The following is a 26,557-nucleotide window of genomic DNA, read 5'->3' on the forward strand; positions in this document are numbered from 1 at the left end:
CCACCCCGCTCTTGCATTCTCGGTCATCATAACTTCCTGTGTTTTGTCACCATTTTGTTTTCAGGTTACCAACCCTCCTGCCACGGGAACAGCTTCTGTTTGGCTTTCCTAAGAATAACTGTGAATTGGAATGTTTTTATGAAATTTCTTTGCTATACAGAGGAAATTGAGTGAAATTTACAGAGGGAATGGGAATTAGGTTTACAGAAAGAACTGGAATGTTGTGGAGATCAAGGGAGTAGCTCAAACCATCCAGATTGACATCAAGGTACTCAGTCACTTATTTAATGCTCTCATTCCCCATAGGCCTAGAAGTTGCTTGTTCACCATGGCATCCCGTGCAGGTCCACGTGCAGCAGGAACAGATGGCAGTGACTTCCATCATCGAGAGAAAGTAGCTTCACACTATCAGATGAGGTAAGTTTTTTATAAATTGATTATTTGAATCATATTTGTATAAAACAGCATAAAATGTTGCTGCATACTTAAAGGCAAAATATTGTTAATGCTGGGAATCTGCAATACAAACAAAAATTTCAGCAATATTCGGTCAAACAGCATCTCTGGAGAGTGAAGTAGTTTAACATTTCAGGTTGATGACCCTTCATCAAAAGTGGGAATAGTTTGCGATTTACAGTTTGTAAGCAAGGAAAAGCCTGGGAAATGAATGGGAGTGGAGGAAAGAAGAAAACTGAAGGGCGTAAGTGGCATGGGTGGTGATGGTGTAAGAGAAAAGGCAATTGTAAAGAAACAAAATGTGCGTCTGGAAGAAATGTGCAAATAGCAACAACAGAACCATTGTTAGCACTTGTTCTCTGGAAATAAAATTGGAGAAATGGTTTTGATCTGAAGCTTTTGACAATGTTGAGTTTGGAAGGTTATAAAGTGCATAATCAAGCAATGGAGAGTTGCTCATTACATTGAGCTTCATTGAAACAGTGTAGGAGAGCTCAGAGTAGAACAGGAAATTAAAATAGTAATTGGAAGCCCTGGATCGCACTTGTGGACTGAACGGAGATGTTCAGTATCTGTTTGGCCTCCATGCTATGAAGGAGACTGCAACATGAGCAGCAAGTATACTATTCTGTATTGAAAGGTGTAGTAAATCTTTCACCTTGAAGGAGTGTTGGTGACGCTGGACACCAGGAGGTAGGTGTGGCATCTTCTGTGCTTGCACAGGAAGTGACCGGGGGGGGGGGGGGGGGGGGGGGGGGGAAAGAAGGGAGGGAGGGAGGAAGGAGGATCTCACATGGAAGGAACAGTGGAAAACAGTATAGGGTACTTTGAAGTATCAAAAGCATTGGTGTAGAAAGCAGCATTCTGATGACAGCTTCCACACCATTGCTTCTGATATGATGACATAAACTGTCAACCGATATTAATGTAAGTCCATCAACTCCCACAGCTACCTTGATTATATTGCCTCCCATCCTGCTTCCTCTACACTCCCAGTTTCTTTGCTTTCATTGCATCTTTTCTGACGATGGCACCTTGCGCATTATTGCTTCTGATATGCCTTCCATTTTTCCTCAACTGAGAAGTCTCTGGGTTGACTGGGTCCTCCATAGTGTCCATTTTATTTCACACACTTTAGTTTTCGTCTTTTACCCTCCCTCACAGAGCCATGATTTAGTTCTCAGCTTCCAACATCCACAGGATAAATTAGCACCATCGCCGGCCTGATATATCTCTTTATATTCCAAAGTGACTGTTCCCTCCACTGTACCCTCATCCGTTTTTCAAATACTTGCTCATTTACCTATATCTTGATTTACTTGTGCCTTTTTCAGTTTGGTATATTACATTCACTGTTAGCATAATGTTCCTTCATGCTGACTCAAATTTCTCCAAATTGGCTCAAAGTTTTAGTCTTTTACTGACACAACACAGTCATTGGGCAATGCTGAATTGAAATACCCATCAAAGTTACCTCTGGGAGACAGAAGAGACATGCTGTAATTCCTGTGATGCTTTATAGTTTCTTCATAGGCTGGGGAGGAGAAGCCCAATATTAACTATTGAACAAAGTCATGTTTTTTGATTAAATAATTTGCAACTCTTCAAGACCAAGTCCTGTATTGCCCCACAACTGCATTTAATTTAATTTAATTTTTGTTTGCCATTTCTCCTTGTTGCCTGACAAAGGGATCTGCAACCAGGCCTGCCGCCTTCTTAAAAATGAATCATAATCTGGCTTGGTTAGTAGCAGCCTTGCTTCTGATTCAGGTGATTGTCTTCAAGATCTGATATATTGAGTGTCTAAGACTGGCTAAGAAACCTACTACAGTACTGGGGGAATGCTGCATTTTTGGTGTAGTCGAAATAGGATGTTCAACAGGGGCTCTGTTTGTCTATTGTCTATTCTGGTGGTTCAGATAGAATTTTCTCATTGTTCTAACATTCTTCCTGCCACACTATTGAAAAAATAATTGATCTTTCATGGCAGTTTCAGTTAATAGCCTAGTATTTGCAGTGGTAATGTCAACATTTGCCATCATTACTCCTCTGAAACTGACAGCAGCTTCGGAAGGTTAATTGCACAGAATAAAATGAAATTGCAGAAGTCAGTGATTCTGCACTCATTCAGAAGGTGTACTGTTGAAGAATCAGTGAATTCATGCAAGCTTGCACTTTTGCATTGCTAATTTAGACAGATAGCTAGATAGAAACTGTTCTTTGGCTGAGAGATCAAGAACCAAAGAGCCCAGATTTGAAGTGTTCAGGAAAAGAACCAAAGGTGATATGGGAAAACATTATTTCTATGTAACGAATCGTTGGATCTGAATGCGATCCAGATCGCATTCTGGATGTAATGGAAATGGATTCAATTGGGACTTTCAAAAGGGATTTGGTTAAGCATTTAAAGGTGAAAGAATTTAGAGATATGGAGAAAGGGCAGGGAGTTTGTCTAATTGAATTGCCCTTGCAGAGAGCCAGACTTGATGTATTGAATGGGCTCCCTTATATCTTCTAACCATTCTATGATTCCATGTAAAAAACAAAGCTTTGAAAAGCTTGTACCTTGTTGATTAAGTTGGAACTGGATTTTAATGCTCTACTGACTTCGTAATTACTACCGGGTACCCTTCCTGGCCCTGTGAAGCTAATTTTATATTTGTGGAATATTAATTTTCTTTGTAAATTCCACATCTTAAAAAACGTGTTTAAATTTACATTTTGGCTTCTCCCTAAATCTAGCCACCATTTATTTTACGAACTGAAATTTTCAATTAAATGTAGGCATTCGTTGCTTGTAATTTAAAAGCAAAATACTGGGATGCTGTAATCTGAAACAAAAACCAAAAATGCTGGAAAATCTCAGCAGGTCTGACAGCATCTGTGGAGAGAGAATAGAGCCAACGTTTTGAGTCTAGATGACCCTTCGTCAGAGCTGCTTGTATCATTGCTTGTAGTTTCCTGGTTTGTAGTCTGTCTGGTGTGATTAGCTGCCTCCCCTGCTTACTGACATTGCTGCTGCATGCCTGGGAATGCCGTTTGACTTGGTGCCGAATTTAAACTGCTGTTTGGAACTGTCAAGTCTTCGTCACGGAGACCACTGGACTTTTGTGGACAGTTTGCCACAAACCCCAAACGATAAGCTGAAAATAGAAACTCTTGATTTACCCAAGTTACTGGTCTTCAAAGAAACTAATTGAGTTTTTATTGAGATTTCTGAGACATGATCAAATACTTCACAAATTTGTCTTTTAAGCTCATAGTGCTTAACTTAAATATTTATTTTGATCATCTTTCCTGCAGAAATTCTACATACAAGTAACTTCCATTTGGGAAGCAGTGGGACAAATAAACAAGCCTATATTTAACAGTCCATAGGATGGTAATTGGGTAGTCCACTGTACACAAATTTGTACATCAGAATCTCAAATGCTTATCTGTAGGGGTCAAAATGAATTTAACATTGTATTTGTCTTTTTCAATTCCAGCGTAACTCTGAAGTCTGAGATTAAGAAGCTGATAATTGCTCACTTGGTAATCTGGACACTGCTCACTCTTCAGGTTATTGTCAGTCACATGAAATTGGTGTCACATGACCTGATAGCTATGCCGTATCAATGGGAATACCCGTACCTCTTGAGCATCATACCATCTATCTTCGGCTTCATAGCTTTTCCTCGTAACAACATCAGTTATCTTGTGCTTTCCATGATCAGCGCAGGGCTCTTCTCCATTGCCCCTCTTATTTATGGCACCATGGAAATGTTTCCCATGGCACAGCAGCTCTACCGGCATGGCAAGGCGTACCGCTTCATCTTTGGCTTTTCTGCTGTAGCAGTCATGTACTTGGTCTTGGTTATTGCAGTGCAAGTGCATGGCTGGCAGATCTACTACAGCAAAAAATTATTGGACTCTTGGTTTACCTCCACACAGGAAAAGAAGAAGAAATAGCCTGCAAAAGAAAATAATCTTTGGATACTGAGAGCTGGTTTATGAGCAATGGTGATTATAATGGGACTGCATCAGTCCAGTAAAAATGAGAAGTCTAGAGCTTAAATACTACAGATTTATTTGTGTCAGCTGTTTTTGTTCTTACTACCATCTTTCTACCCTAGTGCATTTGCTTCCACACAAAGTAAAACAGCAGTGGTAAGTTCTCCCCCAGGACATCTGATGTTACGCCGCACTGTAGATGTCAATTTGATGCTTGATATTGCTTTTAAAAAATTATGACACAGTGTCACTAAGCTACTGGCAAATGCAAAATTAAGAGGTGTTTCCATACACTGAACTTGATCTTATCGAAATCTAAGATTTGTTTGTATTTTCTCTTGATACACTGCTTGGCCTAGCTTGTGATTTTCAAAAGGGGAATCAATTGGTTTAACATTGTGAAATGCTGCTGTAAGATTAAATATTTTTACATCATTTAGTCTTGCTAACTTAATTAAACGTAAGGTGTGTGGATGGTAGACCAAACAGTCTACTGGGGCTCTGGTTACTTGTATACACGGTATTTAAATACAATCACAATTAGGGATAGAATGCTGAGACCAACAAGATTGCTTCAATCCTTGAAGATCAAGCCATTTATTTTGATTTTTAGCATGAAAACGTCCCAAATTGATTGAGCTATTTAGTTAAAAATGTTTGTGCCAACATAGTTAAAAGGAGTTAAGATAGTTAAGATAAAAGGAGTTAAAGATGGTCAACAATTTCTTTAAAGACCTAAATTTAATCTTCTTTTGACAGTACCTTATATAGGGTTTGAGTTATACAACTCTTCATTTTGGACTTGGTCCTGTTCATTGTGCAGTCTTAATATTTTGCTATAATGTGTATAAAACCATCTGTATATTTTGGAGCTCATGATCTTAAATGTAAAATACATACACTAGCCAGTGTTTTGTGCCTCTTTTTTTTTAAATCAACGTTTTGAGCTCAGTGCTCCATTTTTCCTGCAATCAGCACTAGTGTTGTTGAAGTTGGTTGATTATGTATATACAAAATACATTAGGACGGCAAATCTTAATATATGTAATACAAATGTGACGTTCTTTGGCCTCTGAGAGCTGCAAAAGCTGTCAGCCTACCTGAAATTATTTCATAACACCAAAATGTTTACACAAGGGTGATAATGCTGCACAAAAATGGTCTTAATCCCACTGGCAGGTTGTAACCTGGCCTAATAAATTGAGCTGGATTCCCGCTTCATGTTCAATCATAAAGTTAGGAAGGAACTTCCCTCTTTTTTATGGAGAAGGCAAGAATTTTAGCAATACAAAAGCTGCTGTGATGGAGGGCTAGATAATTGTGGGGAGCATGTGTTGGGCTTTAATTGTAGATTTGGCTTTAAGGCTGGGAGCTTCACATTCAGCTGTAGGAAAAATGAAAACTATGAAAATGTTAAACTTGGTTCATTCTAACTTGAGCAAAGTCCATATTTTATTCTCAAATGGGAGTTGATTCAATTTTCATTCTGATTTTCACCATTTTGTTTGCTGCAATGACAATAATTAGGTACAACACTTCATTCATTGTCCTGCGCTCGTGTAACACAATTTAGTGGGCTTATGGTGTAAGCAGTGTAACTTGTCCAAGATCAATATGGTATGTGTTTTGTGCTTTGAATAAAATTGCATCATCTCACAGTCTGTAAATATCATTTATCAGTTTGTCTTTAGCACTTTACAAATGTTTAATTAGATAAAGGATTACTGTTGCAAAACAAATTAATACTTTTTCAACTCTTGTACAGTAATTAGTTACAGCCTGTTGTAACAAACTTGCCACCTTTAATTTGCTTCCGCCAACTTGAAAAATAATTCAAATTCAGATTTCAATATTGTACTCCTGATGAGGACAAATTACTTTCCCATCCTCTGATTTGTAGTAATGTTTTACTACAAATTCTGTGCTTGATCTTGCTGCATTATGGTCTCAAATCTATTAAATGGAGCAGATAATAATGACAAGTTAGTGAAAACTTATAGTTTTGGTTATTGCCATAATCGAATAAATGTTGAAGTTCCTAAACCCTCCCTTCAACATACAATATAAATTACATTTCTTGAAGTTTCCTCCCTTTAGTTTGAAGATTTATCTACATTGCAAATATTCAGCAGCCTACATTTTTTTTTGCATTTTGTTATGCATTTTCCAGATATCATAGGTTTGGTCCTGGTTCCCTCAATAACAACACGTTTAGCAACAAGAAAACAGTATAACTGACTAGAAGAGGGTCTGAGTTAACAGAATGGGCAAACTGGCAGGTTGTACTTTAATGCCTGTTTGCCTAGACTTTTCAGGCATTTTATCTTCTCCTGATGTGTGAAGTTACATTAAACTGGAGAAGGACGCAATTCCCTCGATTGCTTAATTGGCAAAGAAAATGGAGCACAATCTATTGTTTATGGGATAAGATCCCTGTGAAAATATACCCAAGGAGAAGTGAATATTTTCAGATGAGGATAGACAAGGGAGACTAGCAAAAATGTTAGACTACCACTACGTAGACAAATCCAGACACGATGCTTGCAGAAGTAGTTTCTATTCCTAAAGTAGAAATAAAACTGTTTTCAACATTGATACATGTTTAGAAATATAATTTAGAAAAATATTCTGCCACATCTACATCTATTCAATCAGCTGCTGAGACAACTCAACTTCAGAAAATTATATTCCTATTTTGAAGCAGTGACTGTATGTTTCAGAATTTTAAGTTATGTGAAAGGTAATTTTTGCAAAATTTATGTTAACAAAAGCAATGGAAGAGAGAATCAGCTAAGGTAGTGGTTGTTTTTGTGCTTAAGAAATGCTTGGAGCAACAAGAGTATATGTGCTGAATGATGGTGATTTATGAATTCTGCTTCAATTGTGAGGATTTTCAGTTCTCTGGTGCCCAAGGCATAATGTCTTCCGTTATTTTAAAATGCACATAACTGCACAAAAATAGATGTGTAAAGTATCTTCACAGTTTTAGATTATTTTGTTATAAATATATTAATACCAGGAGCAGTCCTGCACCTCATTCTTTGTGTGCCCATGAATAGTAAATGCTGGCAAGCTAGTGGATTGTGATGTAGCAGTGTAACTAAATCTTAACACATTCTCTTTCCATTTTTATTTTAATGGGTGGGTGGAAAAGGTATGGAAGCAATGAAACAAATTTTCCAATAGTTGATTTTTGCTGTTCTTTGTTAAAGGTTTTTTCAAGATTTTAATTTCTGCGATTCATGGAATAGAAATTGAAAAATGTCTTGCAAAAATGAGTTTTTAAATTAATAATTCAAATGGGCTTTAATCCTTGTAAGTAGAGTTGGTTATCCTTTAGAAATACTCATCTTCCTTCCCCTAATGGTGCATGTAATATGCTAATTTCTAATGCCTGATTTACTGTCGCTTTCACAGTTTGAAAATATATATCTATAAAATTCTTGAAGTACACTATGTAATGCTTTGCTTTGTTATCAATTTATGCTATAAATTGTAGTGAACTGTCACATCTTTCTAAATTTTATACTGCTGTTGGTGAATATGAATATTTTAGTTTCATCTGTTCGGCTGGAATGTATATATACTCTGCTTGTTTATTGAATATATATGTATATATGCCATTCACAGGAATGCTCCACTTGCTTGTATTTGTTATAAACATGAACAGAAATAAAGCTCGTATCAAAGTGGGATTATTGGACTAATGCATTAGGATGCAGTAGTATAGCACGGTAAAGATTACATTTGCTCCTCACAGAAGGTGAGATTAGATTTCAGTCTGGACTGCAGATATAGGCCTTGAGCATGTTTGCTGCTCTCCAGCAGAAATTAGTTTCAGCACCATTGATCTGTAATTCATGTGTGCTTGTCTTTTGGAGTAAACAAATTAATGTCAATTGCATCAGGCGAATTTGGCTTTGAACATGCTGCTCTAATTCATAGAATTCCTACAGTGCAGAAGGAGGCCATTCACCCCATCGAGTCTGCACCGACCACAATCCCACCCAGACCCTATCCCCATAACCTCATGCATTTACCCTAGTTAGTCCCCCTGACATTAAGGGTAATTTAGCATGGCCAATCCACCTAACCCGCACATCTTTGGACTTCGGTAATTGCTTATTAATATTAATGTCACATGGTTGAAGTCTTGGAAATGGAATCACCATCACAGGATCTGCTTTGTGGGCACAAGGCATTGTGCCTTTTTTGGAATAAACAGATGGGAAATAATAGCTTCCTGGTGCATTCTCCGTGGCAGCGCCACCTCTAATCCAAGCCGAATTGCTAATGTATCAGCTCCCTTTTAGTTACCTTTCGAAATTTGTCATTCTTGCCTGATGGGTGCAAGACAAAGCTTTGACAATATGTCTTAACTAGTCAGCAATAATTGATACTAAAATAATCTTGCAAGAAGGTGACCCGACTGAAAATTAACAATTTGTTTCAGTCATTTCTGGCCAGCCTATTGTATAGAAGTAAAAATACTTCAAAAAAAAACACTGGAGATGAAAGAATTATATTTAGTACTGCTACTGTCTCGGTGATGACTATATTGCAGCACCTGTGGGGAAAGAGTTAATGTTTCCGGTGAATGATCCTTCATCAGAATGGTAAAGTTAGAAATGTGAACAGTTTCTCTCCTCAAGTGCTGCCTGACCTGATGTTTCCAGCCTTTTCTGTTAGTGCAACAGCTGGAAATCTGATGTATTTTGCTTTTTGCCAAACGAGTCCGATGCTTTCTTTTTCACATTCCATACTCTGCAGTTTAAAAAACAGTCCATGTCCTATCCTGCACAAAGTTCTGCTTATGTATCACCCATATGCCTGTTGACCTGCATTGATACCCAATGCTTCAAATTTAAAACTTGCATCTTGTGGTTAAATCACATGATTTGCCTCTCTTCAGCTTTATTCAGTCTAGCCTAATAAACATTCCTGAATTCTGACTATGGCCTCTTGTGCACCCATTCTCCTTTCAAGCCATCATTGGGAGTTGCACCTTCAGCTGCCAAAGGCCGAGGCTTTAGAATTTTCACCCTAAACCCCTCTATCTCTCCACCTCCCTTCTTTAAGATCACTTATTCCTGGTATCTTAGAATAATTCCTAATGTGTTCTTGTCTTCTTTAGGCAGTTTGATGATTTTTTTCTCAAAGTTGAAATTTTCCATATCGTTCAGAATTCTTTTCAACTAATTTTTCTTTAGCCTGATTTCCAGTTCTAGCTCTCAACAGGTGGAACGGACACAATGGCGAAAAGACCTATTCCTATTTCTTTTCCTTGGGCATCACACAGGATTGAGAATGACTTGCTTCACTGCTTTGATGGGTTCTGAGTTGGTTGATCATGCATGTGCAGACTCTGCCACATATGGAACAGATAGTGCTTGAAGTGTTGGGAATATGAGTTCTCTGGAGGTTTGTGCTTGCTCTCCAACGCCTCAATTTCACATCTACATGTTCCTGATTAAATGTCTGTGTTTTGGTGCCTTCCCAAATGAACCTCCTCCATGTTGTGAGTTAATGGGTATGTTTGAACTTTTTAGGGAAGTTTTAAAGTACATTCATAGAATCCCTTCAGTGCAGAAGGAGGCCATTTGGCCCATTGAGTCTGTACCGACCGCAATCCCATCCAGGCCCTATTCCTGTAACCCTGCGTATTTACCCTACTAATCCCCCAACACTAGGGTCAATTTACTATGGCCAATTAACCTAACACTCTCATCTTTGGACTGTGGGAGAAAACCTGAGCACCAGGAGGAAACCCACACGGACACGTGGAAAATGTGCAAAATCCACACACACTGACCTGAGGCCAGAATTGAACCCGGGTCCCTGGCACTGTGAGGCATCAGGGCTAACCACTGTGCTGCCGTGCCACCCACTCCTGAAGTATTTTTGCTGTCCTGGGAGTCTCCGGCCTTGACCAAGTTCTGAGTAGAGCAGTTGCTTCTGGAATCTAGTGTCACGCATTCAAATGACATCTTGCCCAGCAGAGCTGGTTTTGTGACTAGTGCATCAGTGCTGGGCAAGTTGGCTTGCAAGATGATGCTGCTACCAGCTTTGAAGGGCATTGCAAACTTTTCCAGTGTTTTGAGTGCTATTTTTAAATTGTCTAGAACTTGCAGGGATAAGTTCTGCTGTGCGTTATGGTACAGTGCTTCCCTCCAGAGTTAGATTGGGATTTGACTCCCCCTATCTTCCGAGCAGAAATCATTTTGATGTGGTATTACAATATGACTTTTGAAAGGGCTGGAATCAAAATGTTTGACAGGTATGAAGGTATCTGACTGATTTACAAATGATAGTAATAGTCTGAAGCAGAATATGATTGAACTACAAATGCATTACATCAACTTGTTCTATAGGCTGGATAAACAGTGGCATAAAACCTACTTTACAAAAATATTTTCAGATATAAAGATTTTTCACCAAATACTGTTGAGGTAAAATTTTTCGTACAGATGCCACATATAAATAATTCCAGTTTAGTTCTGGTTTAAATTCAGGCTATCAGATACTGTTGATTGAGATTATTAGCAAACTATCAGATTTGTATAGAGTGGTTAAGACAGCCACACAACTCATCCTGACGTTCTTATTTGTTGCTGGACCAAATACCAAGGTTAATATTTCACTGCTGACGGATGACTGCGCAGAGTCGATGTTTATGAAGCATGCTCCAATTTTATTTTTTCTCAATTACACAAAATGGATATTGTGAAGTAATAATCTGAATGTACTTATTCCTGTGCATATTTTGACATGGTTACAGTTTACATTTCTCTTTCCATTTACATTAATATAATCAGCTGTAACTCAAGAATTGGAGGGGAAGTGATGCAGTTAATGTGTAACAGGACTTATGAGAAACAGCTTGTAGCTCCACTTAATAACTTGCTTATTAAAGAAAGACAGTTACACGGTGAGCACAAGGATCAACATGCTTTGTGTAAAGTGTGACCGCAAGGTGCTGGTTGGTGTTCTCTGTAGCCTTATTATCACAGGAATTTTGGGTGCTTTCTGGCAGGTTGTGTGCAAATTTAAGTCAGGTAAGAAGTACAGGTGCTTTGTTTTTCCTGACTAATTTTCCCCCTGTCTGTGCTGCTTGAAATTGCTGAGTCATGCTGGGGGACAGTTGTATAGATGTCACTATCCTCCTGCCATACTTGGATTTATTGTTGAGTAACCGTGGGTGACCTTTGAGTCGCAGATGAGTTGAAGAGCTGCTTCTCACTTTTTAGATACCTCCCCAGAGATCATAATGGAGGAAGTGAGAGCAAAGCAGAAGCAGCTGCTCTTGTAGGGGTGTAGAATGAAGTAGGCCTGGACAGAGATGTCTGAAAGATTGACAACACCATTAGGATCTGGGTTCAATGCAAGAAGAGGTCCAATGATGACTACAAATGCAACACCTCTATTCATGAAAGAAGGCAAGCAGGAAACGAAAGGCCAGGTAGCCTAGCATCTGTCATTGGGAAAATGCTGGAATCCATTACTAATGAATTAGTGGCAGGACATTGAGCATAGTCAACGTGGTTTTATGAAACGTTGCCACATTTATTACCATTCTTTGATTTAACAAGCAGGGTGGATAAAAGGAAACCAGTGGATGTAATGCATATGTTGTGTTTATGCCTCTGAGATATGCAGAGAGGGCATACATGCTTCAATGTACGCAAGAGTTTTAATAGAATGCTTCGATTGAGAGCTTTAAGTTTCTCGGTGTCCAGATCACCAACAACCTGTCCTGGTCCCTCCATGCAGACACTATAATTAAGAAAGCCCATCATTGCCTCTACTTTCTCAGGAGGCTAAAGAAATTTGGCATGTCCGCTCCGACCCTCTCATTTTTACAGATGCACCACAGAAAGCATCCTTTCTGGTTGTATCATAACTTGGTATGGCTCCTGCTCTGAACAAGACCACAAGAAACTACAAAGGGTTATGTATGTAACCCATGCCATCAGGCAAACCAACCTTCGATCCATTGACTCCGTCTACACTTGCCACTGCATCAGAAAAGCAGCCAGCATAATTAAAGACTCCACGCAGCGCGGACCTACTCTTTTCCACCTTCTTCCATTGGGAAAAAGACACAAGTCTGAGATCGAGTACCAACAAACTCAAAAACAGCTTCTTCCCTGCTGCCATTACACTTTTAAATGGACCTGTCTTATATTAAGTTGATCTTTCTCTACAACCTAAGTATGACTATAACACTATATTCTGCACTCTCATTTCCTTCTCCCCTATATACTACATGAGTATGCTTTGTCTGTATATTGTGCAAAAAAAAAACCTGTGACAATAAATCAAATCTAAAAAGCCTGATTTCATTCTTCCAGCTTTGAGCTATTGTTTGTTTCTTGGTAAATGCAACCAGACTTACTAATAAATAGCGCACAGTGAACAGTTAATGGATACATAACCCAAACGATTGAATGACTGAATACCACATCTTTTCTCTTGTGTAAAACTAAAACACCACCTTTAAATTAAACCATCATAAACAAATGTACATCAAATCATTTCTTGGGGACTGGAGTGTCCATTTACTCTTCTTTTCTCACAGACTATGGGGTGGCACAGGGGTGAGCACTGCTGCTTCACAGGGACCCGGGTTCGATTCCCAGCTTGGGCCACTGTCTGTGTGGAGTTTGTATGTTCTCCCTGTGTTTGCATGGGTTTCCTCTGGGTGCTTCGGTTTCCTCCCACAATCTAAAAGAAGTGCTGGTAAGTTGCATTGACCCGAACAGGTGCCAGACTGTGGTGACTAGGGGAATTTCACAGTAATTTCATTGCAGTGTTAATGTAAGCCTTACTTGTGACCAATAAATAAACTTTACTTTTTCTGTACTTAAGGTCACTGATGACGACACAGGTCTATGAACTTGTAGTTGTGGTTTTGCATCATTAGCTCATTGAAAGAAATGATCAATATTGCAGTTGCTCAACAGAAAACAAAATTCATCCTCAAAATAACTGGTCTGCTTGCTATCGAGTGATTTGCATTACATGATGTTTGTCATCCAACAGATGAGCATTGGTACCGAGCCACCACTTGGTTTGTTTTGGTCCTGATAGAAATGATGCAAGTCTGTGATGGCAATTTGGCCGTTTGGTATGAATCCAATCTCCAACTTCAAATCCTGGTCCCGTGCACCTGTTCACTGTCAAAGTACGCTTTTGTTTATCTTGCTTTGGGTTTCTTCTGCTTTGGTTCTGATGTTCTCGTCGGATGGTGGTGATCGCTTAAGAATGGTCAGTGGCAGGTGAGAATTGTGACCTCATAAGTTTGACCAGTCTCTTTCCAGTGGAATGGATCAACATATGAGAAGGAAGGATTGTTCTTTTCCCCTTTGACATGCTAGCTCACTGTCTTTATCACTATCATTGTTTGACAGCACCATTCGATTGTGACTCTGTCACGCTGTCCAATGGTGGTGAATTCTGTGACTTGCTAGGAACTCTAAAGTGACTGGAAACATTGGAGTCAATTGCAAGCTTCCAAGGAGCTCCATTTTACAACAATTTGTTTAGAATGTCGATGACTGAAGTGGTTATGAAATTTGTTGCAGCAATTTCAGGCCATTTTCTATGTAGATCATGATGAAAAAGCAAAATTGTTGCCTGCTAGGTGCTCCATAAGTGGCTACTTGAAGTTGATGCCATGGTGCTGTTGGCCATGTGTGGGACACTGTTTGACAATCTACAGTTTTTAATGAACTCTTCTGTGACAATCCATTGCTGGCCACCAGTTTCGTGCAATCACTGTTTTATCTTAACCACCAGGTGTCCTCATGGGCAAGATGCAATGCATGTTGCCGTAACACTTTTGAGAAAACTGCTCAAGATCCCATGTGACACAGCTGTCATCAAAGAATGTGATCTCACTGCATACTCTGCAGTATGGGATCAGTTCTTCCACAATTTTCAGGTACTACTGACTTTCTGAAGTATGCTTTCTGTTGCTGATTCTGCCTTCAACTCACCTCATCTAACAAGATTCACAGTTATGTGTGAAATCACTGCGTTCTTAGTCTTCAATGTTGCAAGTTACTTCTTCACTATCGCTACCACTGTGTGATAGTAATGCAACTAAGCATGTAAGCTACTTGGTTGCACAAGCCTGCACAATACTCCATCTCCAAGTTGTAGTGATGAAGATGATCTGACCATCTGTATAGGCTGAGAGGTTGACCAGATCCTGACATGACTAACATGGTAGTCAGCATTTGGTGATCAGTGCAGAAAATGAACTTTCTGCCATAGAATGCATGTGTCATTGTTCAGAAGCATAGATGCAGGCTGGTGCTTCTTCCTCTCCAGTACAGTGTTTGTGCTCAGTTTCTGGCAATAGGCATGATACACAAGTTTTTTTCTTTCAATGCACTGAGACAACAGCAGCTATCACGATCCCTGATACATCTGTTGTGACATACATTTCCATGTGTGGGTTGAAATGCATGAGAAGTGGTGGAGTTGCTATCTTCGCCTTTAACCTGTCAAACGCTGTTTGTAAAGTAAAGTTTATTTATTGGTCACAGGTAGGCTTACATTAACACTGCAATGAAGTTATTGTGAACATTCCCTCATTGCCAGTTTGGGTACACACAGAATTTATCATGGCCAATGCACCTAACCAGCACGTCTTTTGTACTGTGGGAGGAAACCCATGCAGACATGGGGGGAAAGCGCAGATTCCGCACAGACAGCGACCCAAGCTGGGAATTGAATCCGGGTCCCTGGTACTGTGAGGCAGCAGTTCTTGCCACTGCACCGCCCCAGTGATGTTTTTAGTTCTTCAATTGTAGGAAGTGGATATTCATCCGGGAATGATGGCTTGTTGACCACCATAATATTGACACACAGCCTGATGAAAAGACTAGGTTTAATATCCATGGCGATGAGTGATTTCCCTCAGTGGTACTATCTGGTTCGAGTCATTTCAGTTTCTGTGATTCTTCAGCACAGATCATAAATAGCAATTATCTCTACCCCTTAATCTCCTCAAATCCCATAAATGAGGAAGGACACTGTTGGGTATAGAGCATGTTATCGATCACAATGTTTGCTCTGGTGGGTCATCAAGTTTGAAGCAAAGCTTATCAAAACAATTTAGCCTCATAAGGCTTTTGTCTTTGACTGTATAGAACGTGAACATGTCTGGGCTGAAGTTTTTGTCACACACTGGAACCATGATCATCCCCAAAGCCAGGATAATGAAGACATCGTAAGCTTGAAGAGTTGTTGGCATGAAAAAAAGTTGCAAAAAATATCAAATGGTAGAGTTTGTCGTTCAGTATAGATACCAACATTGATGAGGAACAACACTAAAATGCCCACGATCTCAACTGGGCATTCTTTTAAAAAAGCCAGATGTTCTACCATCCATGACGGTGTGCACACACTGTACCTCACTCTCAGGAAGAGACACCTCCACATGTTGAACCAATCAAATCCTCTCAATGACCTGCACACCTGAGCAAAGTGGTTTCCCTTTAAGCATGAATTGCAATTTTTTCTCTCGAGCTAGACATGGGTTTGTGTATTGATGAATACTTTGGGAGTATTTTTGAAAGTTTTTTTATTTTGGTAGCTTCTCTGGCATCTCTGGTGGAATGTATATCATTTAATCATTACACTTTTCTTTGGCCTATGTTTTATTTGAGAGAACTTTCCAAATGTAAATGTATCTTCTGTGAGCTGCCTGAATATTCATTGGCCTTCTGCTCCAAGACAATGTACAAGTATCACCTTTTTACCAGAAGTGTGTTACAAAGCATAAGTTAACACACTTGAGTGGTTTAATAGCATAAATGAAACTCCAAAGGTTTGTTTTCGACTTTGAGCCCAAGTGTTCTGTTATACCTTTGAACCTTACATCAGCTACTTACATAATTTTGAAATTACAAAATGAAATGGTCAATTATATGAGAATAATATTAAGGTTTCCTATAGATAAAAGGAAAATAAAGGTGGGGTACTTCCACTAATGCATGCACATGAAAAACTTTTAGATAATGATAGGGAAAAGGAAAATTCAGCAGTCACTTCGTCTCAGTTTTTAAACCAGGGAGACTAACAAATTGGCCATGACATTAGAAGAAGATATTTAAGGTAGAAAAGAATTCAGTTGATAATCTAGAGTGAAATTATTTTTTATTTTTTGTATCTATTTAGGTTAGGTCGATTGATGATACTAAATTTCCTCTTAGTGTCCCAAGATGTGTAGGTTTGGGGGATTAGTATATGGGGGAATATGTGTATATATCTACAGCAACTATTATCATCGCAACCATTTGAACATTAATGCATTTAAGCGCAAAAGACTCCCTCCCCTTTTGACCCAAGACCCAGTATTTGCATAGCATGTGGCATGTGTAAAATATGAGCTCCACTTTAGGCGAGTGGAGGCTCACCCAACAGGGAAGGAGCAGCAGGGGGTTTAAAACTAGCTGGCTCTACTCAGGCCAGCAGCTGAAGGGTTTGGGGCTGACCTGTATTCTGTACTGCAAAATGTTGTAAATAAAGGATGATGGTGATGGATGACTGGCCTCAGTAAGATTATTTCTCTCTGGATGGTCAGAGACTGGCTATAATGCAAAGGATACACTATGGAACCCATCAGAAATCCCAAAACATTGAATTCATTGGAATTGCTCGAGAAGTTTGAACTTCCACTGGACAACTCTCCTGCTGCCTGGGGCCTTTTGAAAATGTCTCATACTTTGAGTTAGAGTGGGAGACTTCAAACAATTCCAATTGTGAGAGGAATTTTCTGAGTTTTAGGTGTTCTGACCCTGCACAGAAGATTCAGGTCAAGATACCTATGATAGATACAAAGAACAAAGAGAACAAAGAAATTTACAGCACAGCTTCGGCCCTCCAAGCCTGCACTGACCGTGCTGTTCGACTGAACTAAAACCTCTACCCTTCCGGGGGCCATATCCCTCTATTCCAGCCAATTCATGTATTTGTCCAGACGCCCCTTAAAAGTCACTATTGTGTCCGCTTCCACTACCTCCCCCAGCAGCGAGTTCCAGGCACCCACCACCCTCTGTGTAAAAAAACCTTGCCTCATACATCACCTTTAAACCTTGCCCCTCGCACCTTAAACCTAAGCCCCCTGGTTATTGACTCCTCCACCCTGGAAAAAAGCTTCTGACTATCCACTCTGTCCATGTCCCTCATAATCTTGTAGACTTCTGTCAGGTCGATGCTTAACCTCTGCCGTTCCAGTGAGAACAAACCAAGTTTCTCCAACCCTTCTTGGAACTAATGCCCTCCGCACCATAAGATGTAGGGCAGAATTAGGCCACTCGGCCCATTGAGTCTTCTCCGGCATTCAATCATGGCTGATATTTTTCTCATCTCCATTCTTCTGCCTTTTCCTCATAACCCCTGATCCCCTTATTAATCAAGAACCTATCTATCTCTGGCTTAAAGACACTCAATGACCTGCCCTCCACAGCCTTCTGCAGCAAAGAGTTCCACAGATTCACCACTCTCTGGCTGAAGAAATTCCTCCTCATCCCTGTTGTAAAGGATCATCCCTTTAGGCTTAGGTTGTGCCCTCTCGTTCTAGTATTTCCTACTAGTGGAAACATCCTCTCCATGTCCACTCGATCCAGGCCTCGCAGTATTCTGCAAGTTTCAATAAGATCACCCCTCATCCTTCTGAACTCCAACAAGTACAGGCCCAGAGTCCTCAACCGTTCCTCATACGACAAGCTCTTCATTTTGGGGATCATTCTTGTGAACCTCCTCTGGACCACTTCCAAGGCCAACACATCCTTCCTTAGATATGGAGCCCAGAACTGCTCACAATACTCCAAATGGGGTCTGACCAGAGCCTTATCCAGCCTCAGAAGTACAACCCTGCTCTTGTATTCTAGCCCTCTCGACATGAATGCTAACATTGTATTTGCCTTCCTAACTGCCGACTGAACCTGCACGTTAACCTTAAGAGAATCTTGAACAATGACTCCCAAGTCCCTTTGTGTTTCTTTTTCCATTTAGAAAATATACTATGCCTCCATTCCTCCTTCCAAAGTGCATAAACTCACACTTTTCGACGTTGTATTCCATCTGCCACTTCTTTGCCCACTCTCCTAACCTGTCCAAGTCCTTCTACAGCCCCCCTGCTTCCTCAATACTACCTATCCCTCTACATATCTTTGTATCATCTGCAAACTTAGCAACTGTGCCTTCAGTTCCTTCCTCCAAATTGTTAATGTATGTTGTGAAAAGTGTGGTCTCAGCACTGACCCCTGAGGCACACCACTAGTCATCGGCTGCCATCCTGAGAAAGACTCCTTTATCCTCACACTCTGCCAGTCAGCCAATCCTCTATCCATGCCAGGATCTTACCCTTAACACCATGGGCACTTAACTTATTTAACAGTCTCCTATGCGGCACCTTGTCAAAGGCCTTCTGGAAATCTAAATAAATCATGTCCACTGGTTCTCCTTTATCTAACTTTCTCATTACTTCCTCAAAGAACTCTTAACAGATTTGTCTGACATGACTTCCCCTTGACAAAGCCATGCTGACTCAGTCCTACTTTATCATGCACTTCCAAGTACTCTGTGAACTCATCTTTAATAATGGACTCTAAAATCTTGCCAATGACCGAGGTCAAGCTGACCAGCCTATAATTTCTCTTCTGCTGCCTCCCTCCCTTCTTAAACAATGATGATACATTAGCTACTTTCCAGTCCTCTGGTACCCTCCCTCCTCCAATGATTCCTGAAAGATCACCACCAATGCCTCCGCAATTTCCTCAGCTATCTCTTTTAGAACCCTGGGGTGTAGTCCATCCGGTCCAGGTGATTTATCCACCTTCAAACCTTTCAGTTTCCCCAGAACCTTCTCCTTAGTGAAGGCCACTACACTCACCTGTGCCTCCTGACTCTCCTGGAGCTCTGGCATCCCACTGTCTTCCACCATGAAGACTGATGCAAACTATTCAGTTCTTCTGCCATTACTTTGTTTCCTGTTATTACTTCTCCAGCCTCATTTTCCAGTGGTCCAATGGCTATTTTTGCCTCTCTCTTACATTTTATATATTGAAAAAAGCTCTTCCTATCTTCTATTATATTACTAGCTGGCTTACACTCATATTTCATCTTCTCCCCCCTTATTGCTTTTTCAGTTGCCCTCTGCTCGATTTTAAAGGCTTCCCAATCCTCTGGCTTCCCACTAATCCCCGCCACTTTGTATGCTTTTTCTTTTGCTTTTATGCTGTCCCTTGACTTCCCTCGTCAGCCATGGATGCCTCGTCCTCCCCTTAGCATGCTTCCACCTCCTTGGGATGAATTTCTGTTGTGCCTCCCGAATAACTCTCAAAAACCCCTGCCATTGCTGTTCCACTGTCTTCCCTGCTAGGCTCCCTTTCCAATCAACTCTGGCCAGCTCCTCCTTCATGTCTTTGTAGTTACCTTTATTAAATTGCAATACCGTTGCATCTGATTCCAGCTTCTCCCTCTCAAACTGCAGGGTAAATTCTATCATATTGTGGTCACTGCTCCCTAAGGGATCATAAGAACATAAGAACTAGGAGCAGGAGTAAACCATCTGGCCCCTCGAGCCTGCTCCGCCATTCAATAAGATCATGGCTGATCTTTTTGTGGACTCAGCTCCACTTACCCGCCCGCTCACCATAACCCTTAATTCCTTTACTGTTCAAAAATATATCTATCCTTGCCTTGAAAACATTCAATGAGGTAGCCTCAACTGCTTCACTGGGCAGGGAATTCCACAGATTCACAACCCTTTGTGTGAAGAAGTTCCTCCTCAACTCAGTCCTAAATCTGCTTCCCCTGATTTTGAGGCCATGCCCCCTAGTTCTAGTTTCACCCGCCAGTGGAAACAACTTCCCTGCTTCTATCTTATCTATTCCCTTCATAATCTTATATGTTTCTATAAGATCTCCCCTCATTCTTCTGAATTCCAATGAGTATAGCCCCAGTCTACTCAGTCTCTCCTCATAAGCCAACCCTCTCAACTCCGGAATCAACTTAGTGAATCTCCTCTACACCCCCTCCAGTGCCAGTATATCCTTTCTCAAGTAAGGAGACCAAAACTGTACACAGTACTCCAGATGTGGCCTCACCTACATCTTATACAGCTGCAACATAATCTTGCTGTTTTTGAACTCCATCCCTCTAGCAATGAAGGACAAAATTCCATTTGCCTTCTTAATTACCTGCAAACCAACTACTTGTGATTCTTGCACAAGGACACCCAGGTCCTTTTGCACAGCAGCATGCTGCAATTTTTTACCATTTAAATAATAGTCCATTTTGCTGTTATTCCTACCAAAATGGATGACTTCACATTTACAACATTGTACTCCATCTGCCAGACCCTCGCCCACTCACTTAGACTATCTATATCCCTTTGCAGACTTTCAGCGTCTTCTGCACACTTTGCTCTGCCACTCATCTTAGTGTCATCTGCGAATTTTGACACACTACACTTGGTCCCCAACTCCAAATCATCGATGTAAATCGTAAACAATTGCGGTTCCAACACTGATTTCTGAGGCACACCACTAGTCACTGATCGCCAACCAGAAAAACACCCATTTACCTCCACTCTTTGCTTTCTGTTCGTTAACCAATCCTCTATCCATGCTAATATATTACCCGTAACACCGTGCACCTTTATCTTATGCAGCAGTCTTTGGTGTGGCACCTTGTCAAATGCCTTCTGGAAATCCAGATACACCACATCCACAGGTTCCCCATTGTCCACCGCGCATGTAATATTCTCAAAGAATTCCACCAAATTAGCCAAAAATGACCTGCCCTTCATGAACCCATGCTGCGTCTTACCAATGGGACAATTTATATCCAGATGTCTCGCTATTTCTTCCTTGATGATAGATTCAAGCATTTTCACTACGACAGAAGTTAAGCTAACCGGCCTATAGTTACCCGCCTTTTGTCTACCTCCTTTTTTAAACAGTGGCGTCACATTTGCTGTTTTCCAATCTGCGGGAACCACCCCAAAATCCAGCGAATTTTGGTAAATTACCACTAGTGCATTTGCTATTTCCCCTGCCATCTCTTTTAGTACCCTGGGATGCATTCCATCAGGGTCAGGAGACTTGTCTACCTTTAGCCCCATTAGCTTGCCCAACACTGCCTCTTTCATGACAGTGATAGTTTCTAGGTCCTCACCTGCCAAAGCTTTCCTGTCATCAATTTTTGGCATGTTATTTGTGTCTTTCACTGTGAAGACTGACACAAAATACCTGTTCAATGCCTCAGCCATTTTTTCATTTCCAATTATTACATCCCCCTTCTCATCCTCTAAAGGACCAATGTTAACTTTAGCCACTCTTTTTCGTTTTATAAATTTGTAGAAACTTTTGCTATCTGTTTTTATATTCTGAGCTAGTTTACTCTCATAATCCATCTTACTTTTCTTGATAGCTTTTTTTGTGGCTTTCTGTTGACCTAAAGATCTCCCAATCCTCTAGTTTCCCACAAACCTTTGCTACTTTGTATGCCTTTTCTTTCAATTTGATACCCTCCTTTATTTCTTTAGATATCCATGGCTGATTATCTCTTTTTCTTATCACTGGTATATACTTTTGCCAAGCACTGTGAAAGTTCGCTTTGAAAGTCCTCCACTGTTCCTCAATTGCCCTACCATAAAGGTTTTGCTCCCAGTCTACCTTAGCCAACTCCTCCCTCATCCCTTTGCAGTCTCCTTTGTTTGAGCACAAGACACTGTATTGGATTTTACCTCCTCATGCTCCATCTGTATTTTAAATTCAACCATACTGTGATAGCTTCTTTCGAGAGGATCCCTAACTGTAAGATCATTAATTATTCCTGTCTCATTACACAGGACCAGATCTAGGATAGCTTGCTCCCTCGTAGGTTCCATTACATACTGTTCAAGGAAGCTATCGCAGATACATTCTATGAACTCCTCCTCAAGGCTGCCTTGACCAACCTGGTTTGACCAATTGATATGTAGATTAAAATCCCCCATGATAATTACTGTACCATTTTTACATGCATCGGTTATTTATTTGTTTATTTCTCACCCCACCATGATGTTATTATTTGGTAGCCTATAGACTATGCCTATCAGTGACTTTTTCTCCTTACTATTTCTAGTTTCTGTTTTCTATTTCCTTCACCTCAAGTTCCCTAATCAAGTCTGCCTCATTACACATCACCAAATCCAGAATTACGTGTTCCCTAGTCGGCTCTGTCACAAGCTGCTCCAAAAAACCATCTCTTAGACATTCCACAAATTCCTTTTCTTGGTATCCACTATCTACCTGATTTTTCCAGTCCATCTGCATATTGATATCCCCCATGATTATTGTAATATTGCCTTTTTTATATGCCTTTTCTATCTCCTGATTTATTTTCTGCCCCACATCCTGACTACTACATAACTCCCATCAGTGTCTTTTACCTTTGCGATTCCTCAACTCTACCCACAGAGATTCTATGCCTTCTTATCCTATATTACTTCTTGCTATCGGTTTAATTTCATTCCTTACTAACAATGCAACCCCGCCTCCTTTGCCCATCTGCCTGTCCTTCCGATAGGACACATATCCTTGGATATTTAGATCCCAGCCCTGATCCCCTTGCAGCCACGTCTCTGTGATGCCCACAACATTGTACCGGCCAATTTCAATGTGTGCAACAAGCTTATTTACTTTGTTCTGTATACTGCCCGCATTTGGGTACAACACCCTCAGTCTTGCATTGACCACCTCCCTTCTCATACTTGTCACCTTTTTGGCTCTGCCTGAGGTTAGATTCCTGCCACCTCTCTGTTCTATTACGTGGTCTGGAAACTTTACTAACCTCTCCTGAGCCCTCAGCTCCATTAACCTGCACTTCTACCCTCTCCTTTAACTTTGATTTTCTAATTCTCCATACAACTGAACCCTCCCCCTCCACTATTTAGTTTAAAACCCTATCTACAGCCCTAATTATACGATTCGCCAGGACTCTGGTCCCAGCACGATTCAGATGAAGACAGTCCCTTCGGAACAGGTCCTCTCTTCCTCAATACTGGTGCCAATGTCCCATGAATTCAAACCCATTCCTCCCACACCAATCTTTGAGCCACGCATTTACCTCCTTAATCTTATTGACCCTGTGCCAATTTACCAGGCAACATCCTGGTAAATCTGTTCTGTACCCTCTCCAAAGCCTCCACCCCTTCTGGTAGTGTGGCGAACAGAATTGAACACTATATTCCAAGTGCGGCCTAACCAAGGTTGTATAAAGCTGCAACATGGCTTGCCAATTTTTGAACTCAATGCCCCGGCTAATGAAGGCAAGCATACCGAATGTCTTCTTAACTACCTTCTCCAGCTGCGTTGCCACTTTCAGTGACCTGTGTACCTGTACAACCAGATCCCTCTGCCAATCAATACCCTTAAGCGTTCTGCCATTTACTGTATATTTTCCATCTGTATTAGACCTTCCAAAATGCATTACCTCGCATTACCGGATTAAACCCCATCTGCCATCTCTCAGCCTAAGTCTCCAACCGATCTATATCCTGCTGTACCCTCTGACGGTCCTCATCGCTATTCGCAATTCCACCAACTTTTCTGTCGTCTCAAACTTACTAATCGAACCAGTTACATTTTCCTCTAAATCACTTATATGATCTTGAATATTGAACTTTACATCCTTTCTCAGATTCCTAAAAGATGTTTCACATAATTTTACTGTCTATTTTGGGAGCTTTTTTAATGTAGGGAACTTAAGGTGAAGGAACCCTCAGGGAGCAGTGACCACAATATGATAGAATTTGCCCTGCAGTTTGAGAGGGAGAAGCTGGGATCAGATGTAACGGTATTACAATTAAATAAAGGTAACTACAAAGACATGAGGGAGGAGCTGGCCAGAGTTGATTGGAAAGGGAGCCTAGCAGGGAAGACAGTGGAACAGCAATGGCAGGAGTTTTTGAGAGTTATTCGGGAGGCGCAACAGAAATTCATCCCCAGGAGGAGGAAGCAGGCTAAGGGGAGGACGAGGCATCCATGGCTGATGAGGGAAGTCAAGGACATCATAAAAGCAAAAAAAAAAGCATACAAAGTGGCAAGGATTAGTGGGAAGCCAGAGGATTGGGAAACCTTTAAAAGGAAGCAGAGGACAACTAAAAAAGAAATAATAGGGGAGAAGATGAAATATGAGTGTAAGCTAGCTAGTAATATAAAAGTAGATAGGAAGAGTTTTTTTCACGATATAAAAGGTAAGAGAGGCAAAAATAGACATTGGACCACTGGAAAAGGAGGCTGGAGAAATAATAATAGAAGACAAAGAAAGGGCAGAGGAACTGAATAGTTACTTTGCATCAGTCTTCATGGTGGAAGACATCAGTGGGATGCCAGAGTTCCAGGAGAGTCAGGGGGCACAGGTGAGTGTAGTGGCCATCATTAAGGAGAAGGTTCTGGGGAAACTGAAAGGTTTGCAGGTGGATAAATCACCTGGACCGGATGGACTACACCACATGGTTGCAAAAGAGATAGCTGAGGAGTTGTGGAGACGTTGGTGGTGATCTTTCAGGAATCACTGGAGGCAGGGAGGGTCCCAGAGGACTGGAAAGTAGCTAATGTAACACCGCTGTTTAAGAAGGGAGGGGGCAGCAGATGGGAAATTATAGGCCGGTTAGCCTGACTTCAGTCATTGGCAAGATTTTAGAGTCTTTTTTACTTATTTGTCACAAGTAAGGCTTACATTAATGCTGCACGTCCTTCAGACTGGGAGGAAACCGGAGTACCCGGAGGAAACCCGCGCAGACACGGGGAGAACGTGCAAGTTCCACACAGACAATAACCCAAGCAAGGAATCGAACCCGGGTCCCTGGCATTGTAAGGCAGCAGTGCTAACCACTGTGCCACCATGCCGCCTCATTATTAAAGATGAGATTACGGAGTACTTGGAAGTGCATGATAAAATAGGACTGAGTCAGCACGACTTAATCAAGGGGAGGTCATGTCTGACAAATCTGTTAGAGCTCTTTGAGGAGATAACAAGAAAGTTAGATAAAGGAGATCGAGTGGACATGATGTATTTAGATTTCCAGAAGGCCTTTGACAAGGTGCGGATAGAAGACTGTTAAATAAGTTAAGAGCCCATGGTGTTACGGGTAAGGTCCTGGCATGGGTAGAGGATTGGCTGACTGGCAGAAGGCAGAGACTGGGAATAAAGGGATCTTTTTCAGGGTGGCAGCTGGTGACTAGTGGTGTGCCTCGGGGGTCAGTGCTGGGACCACAACTTTTCACAATATACATTAACGATTTGGAAGAAGGAACTGAAGGCACTGTAGCTAAGTTTGCAGATGACACAAAGATATGTAGAGGGACAGGTAATATTGAGGAAGCAGGGGGACTGCAGAAGGACTGGGACAGGTTAGGAGAGGGGGCAAAGAAGTGGCAGATGGCATACAATGTGGAAAAGTGTGAGGTTATGCATTTTGGAAGGAGGAATGGGGGCATAGTCTATTTTCTAAATGGGAAAATGCTTAGGAAATCAGAAACAAAAAGGGACTTGGGAGTCATTGTTCAAGATTCTCTTAAGGTTAACGTACAGGTTCAGTCAGCAGTTAGGAAGACAAATGCAATGTTAGCATTCATGTCGAGAGGGCGAGAATACAAGAGTAAGGATGTAGTTCTGAGGCTGTATAAGGCTCTGGTCAGACCCCATTTGGAGTATTGTGAGCAGTTTTGGGCCCCATGTCTAAGGAGGGATGTGCTGGCCTTGGAAGTGGTCCAGAGGAGGTTCACAAGAATGATCCCTGGAATGAAGAGCTTGTTGTATGAGGAATGGCTGAGGACTCTAGGTCTGTACTCGTTGGAGTTTGGAAAGATGAGGGGGTAAGTTATTGAAACTTACAGGATACTGCGAGGCCTGGATAGAATGGACTTGGAGAGGATGTTTCCACTAGTAGGAAATACTAGAACCATAGGGCACAATCTCAGGCAAAAGGGATGATCCTATGAAACAGAGATGAGGAGGAATTTCTTCAACCAGACAGTGGTGAATCTGTGGAACTCTTTGCTGCAGAAGGCTGTGGAGGCCAGGTCATTGAGTGTCTTTA

General features: G+C 41.0%; 2 protein-coding genes across 3 annotated transcripts in view; both read left to right on the forward strand.

Annotated features, from left to right (window-relative positions):
- The first annotated feature begins 312 nt into the window (after nt 1-312).
- jagn1a (jagunal homolog 1a) lies at nt 313-5,376 on the forward strand. The gene is made up of 2 exons (XM_078232894.1): nt 313-417; nt 3,945-5,376. Exons 1-2 carry the CDS (start codon nt 329-331, stop codon nt 4,405-4,407), a joined length of 552 nt encoding a protein of 183 aa, XP_078089020.1. The 5' UTR covers nt 313-328; the 3' UTR covers nt 4,408-5,376.
- A 2,760-nt stretch (nt 5,377-8,136) lies between these two features.
- LOC144506579 (adhesion G-protein coupled receptor G7-like) overlaps nt 8,137-26,557 on the forward strand; it is a 55,006-nt gene continuing 36,585 nt past the window's right edge. The window contains exon 1 of one of the 2 annotated variants that reach the window (XM_078232892.1): nt 8,137-11,504. In XM_078232892.1, coding sequence (XP_078089018.1) covers nt 11,396-11,504 — 109 coding nt within the window. In that variant the 5' untranslated portion in view covers nt 8,137-11,395. The remainder of the gene's footprint in view (nt 11,505-26,557) is intronic. The other variant, XM_078232891.1, reaches the window with a different exon arrangement.

This window comes from Mustelus asterias, chromosome 17, assembly GCF_964213995.1.
Source record: "Mustelus asterias chromosome 17, sMusAst1.hap1.1, whole genome shotgun sequence".
NCBI classification, from domain to species: Eukaryota; Metazoa; Chordata; class Chondrichthyes; order Carcharhiniformes; family Triakidae; genus Mustelus; species Mustelus asterias.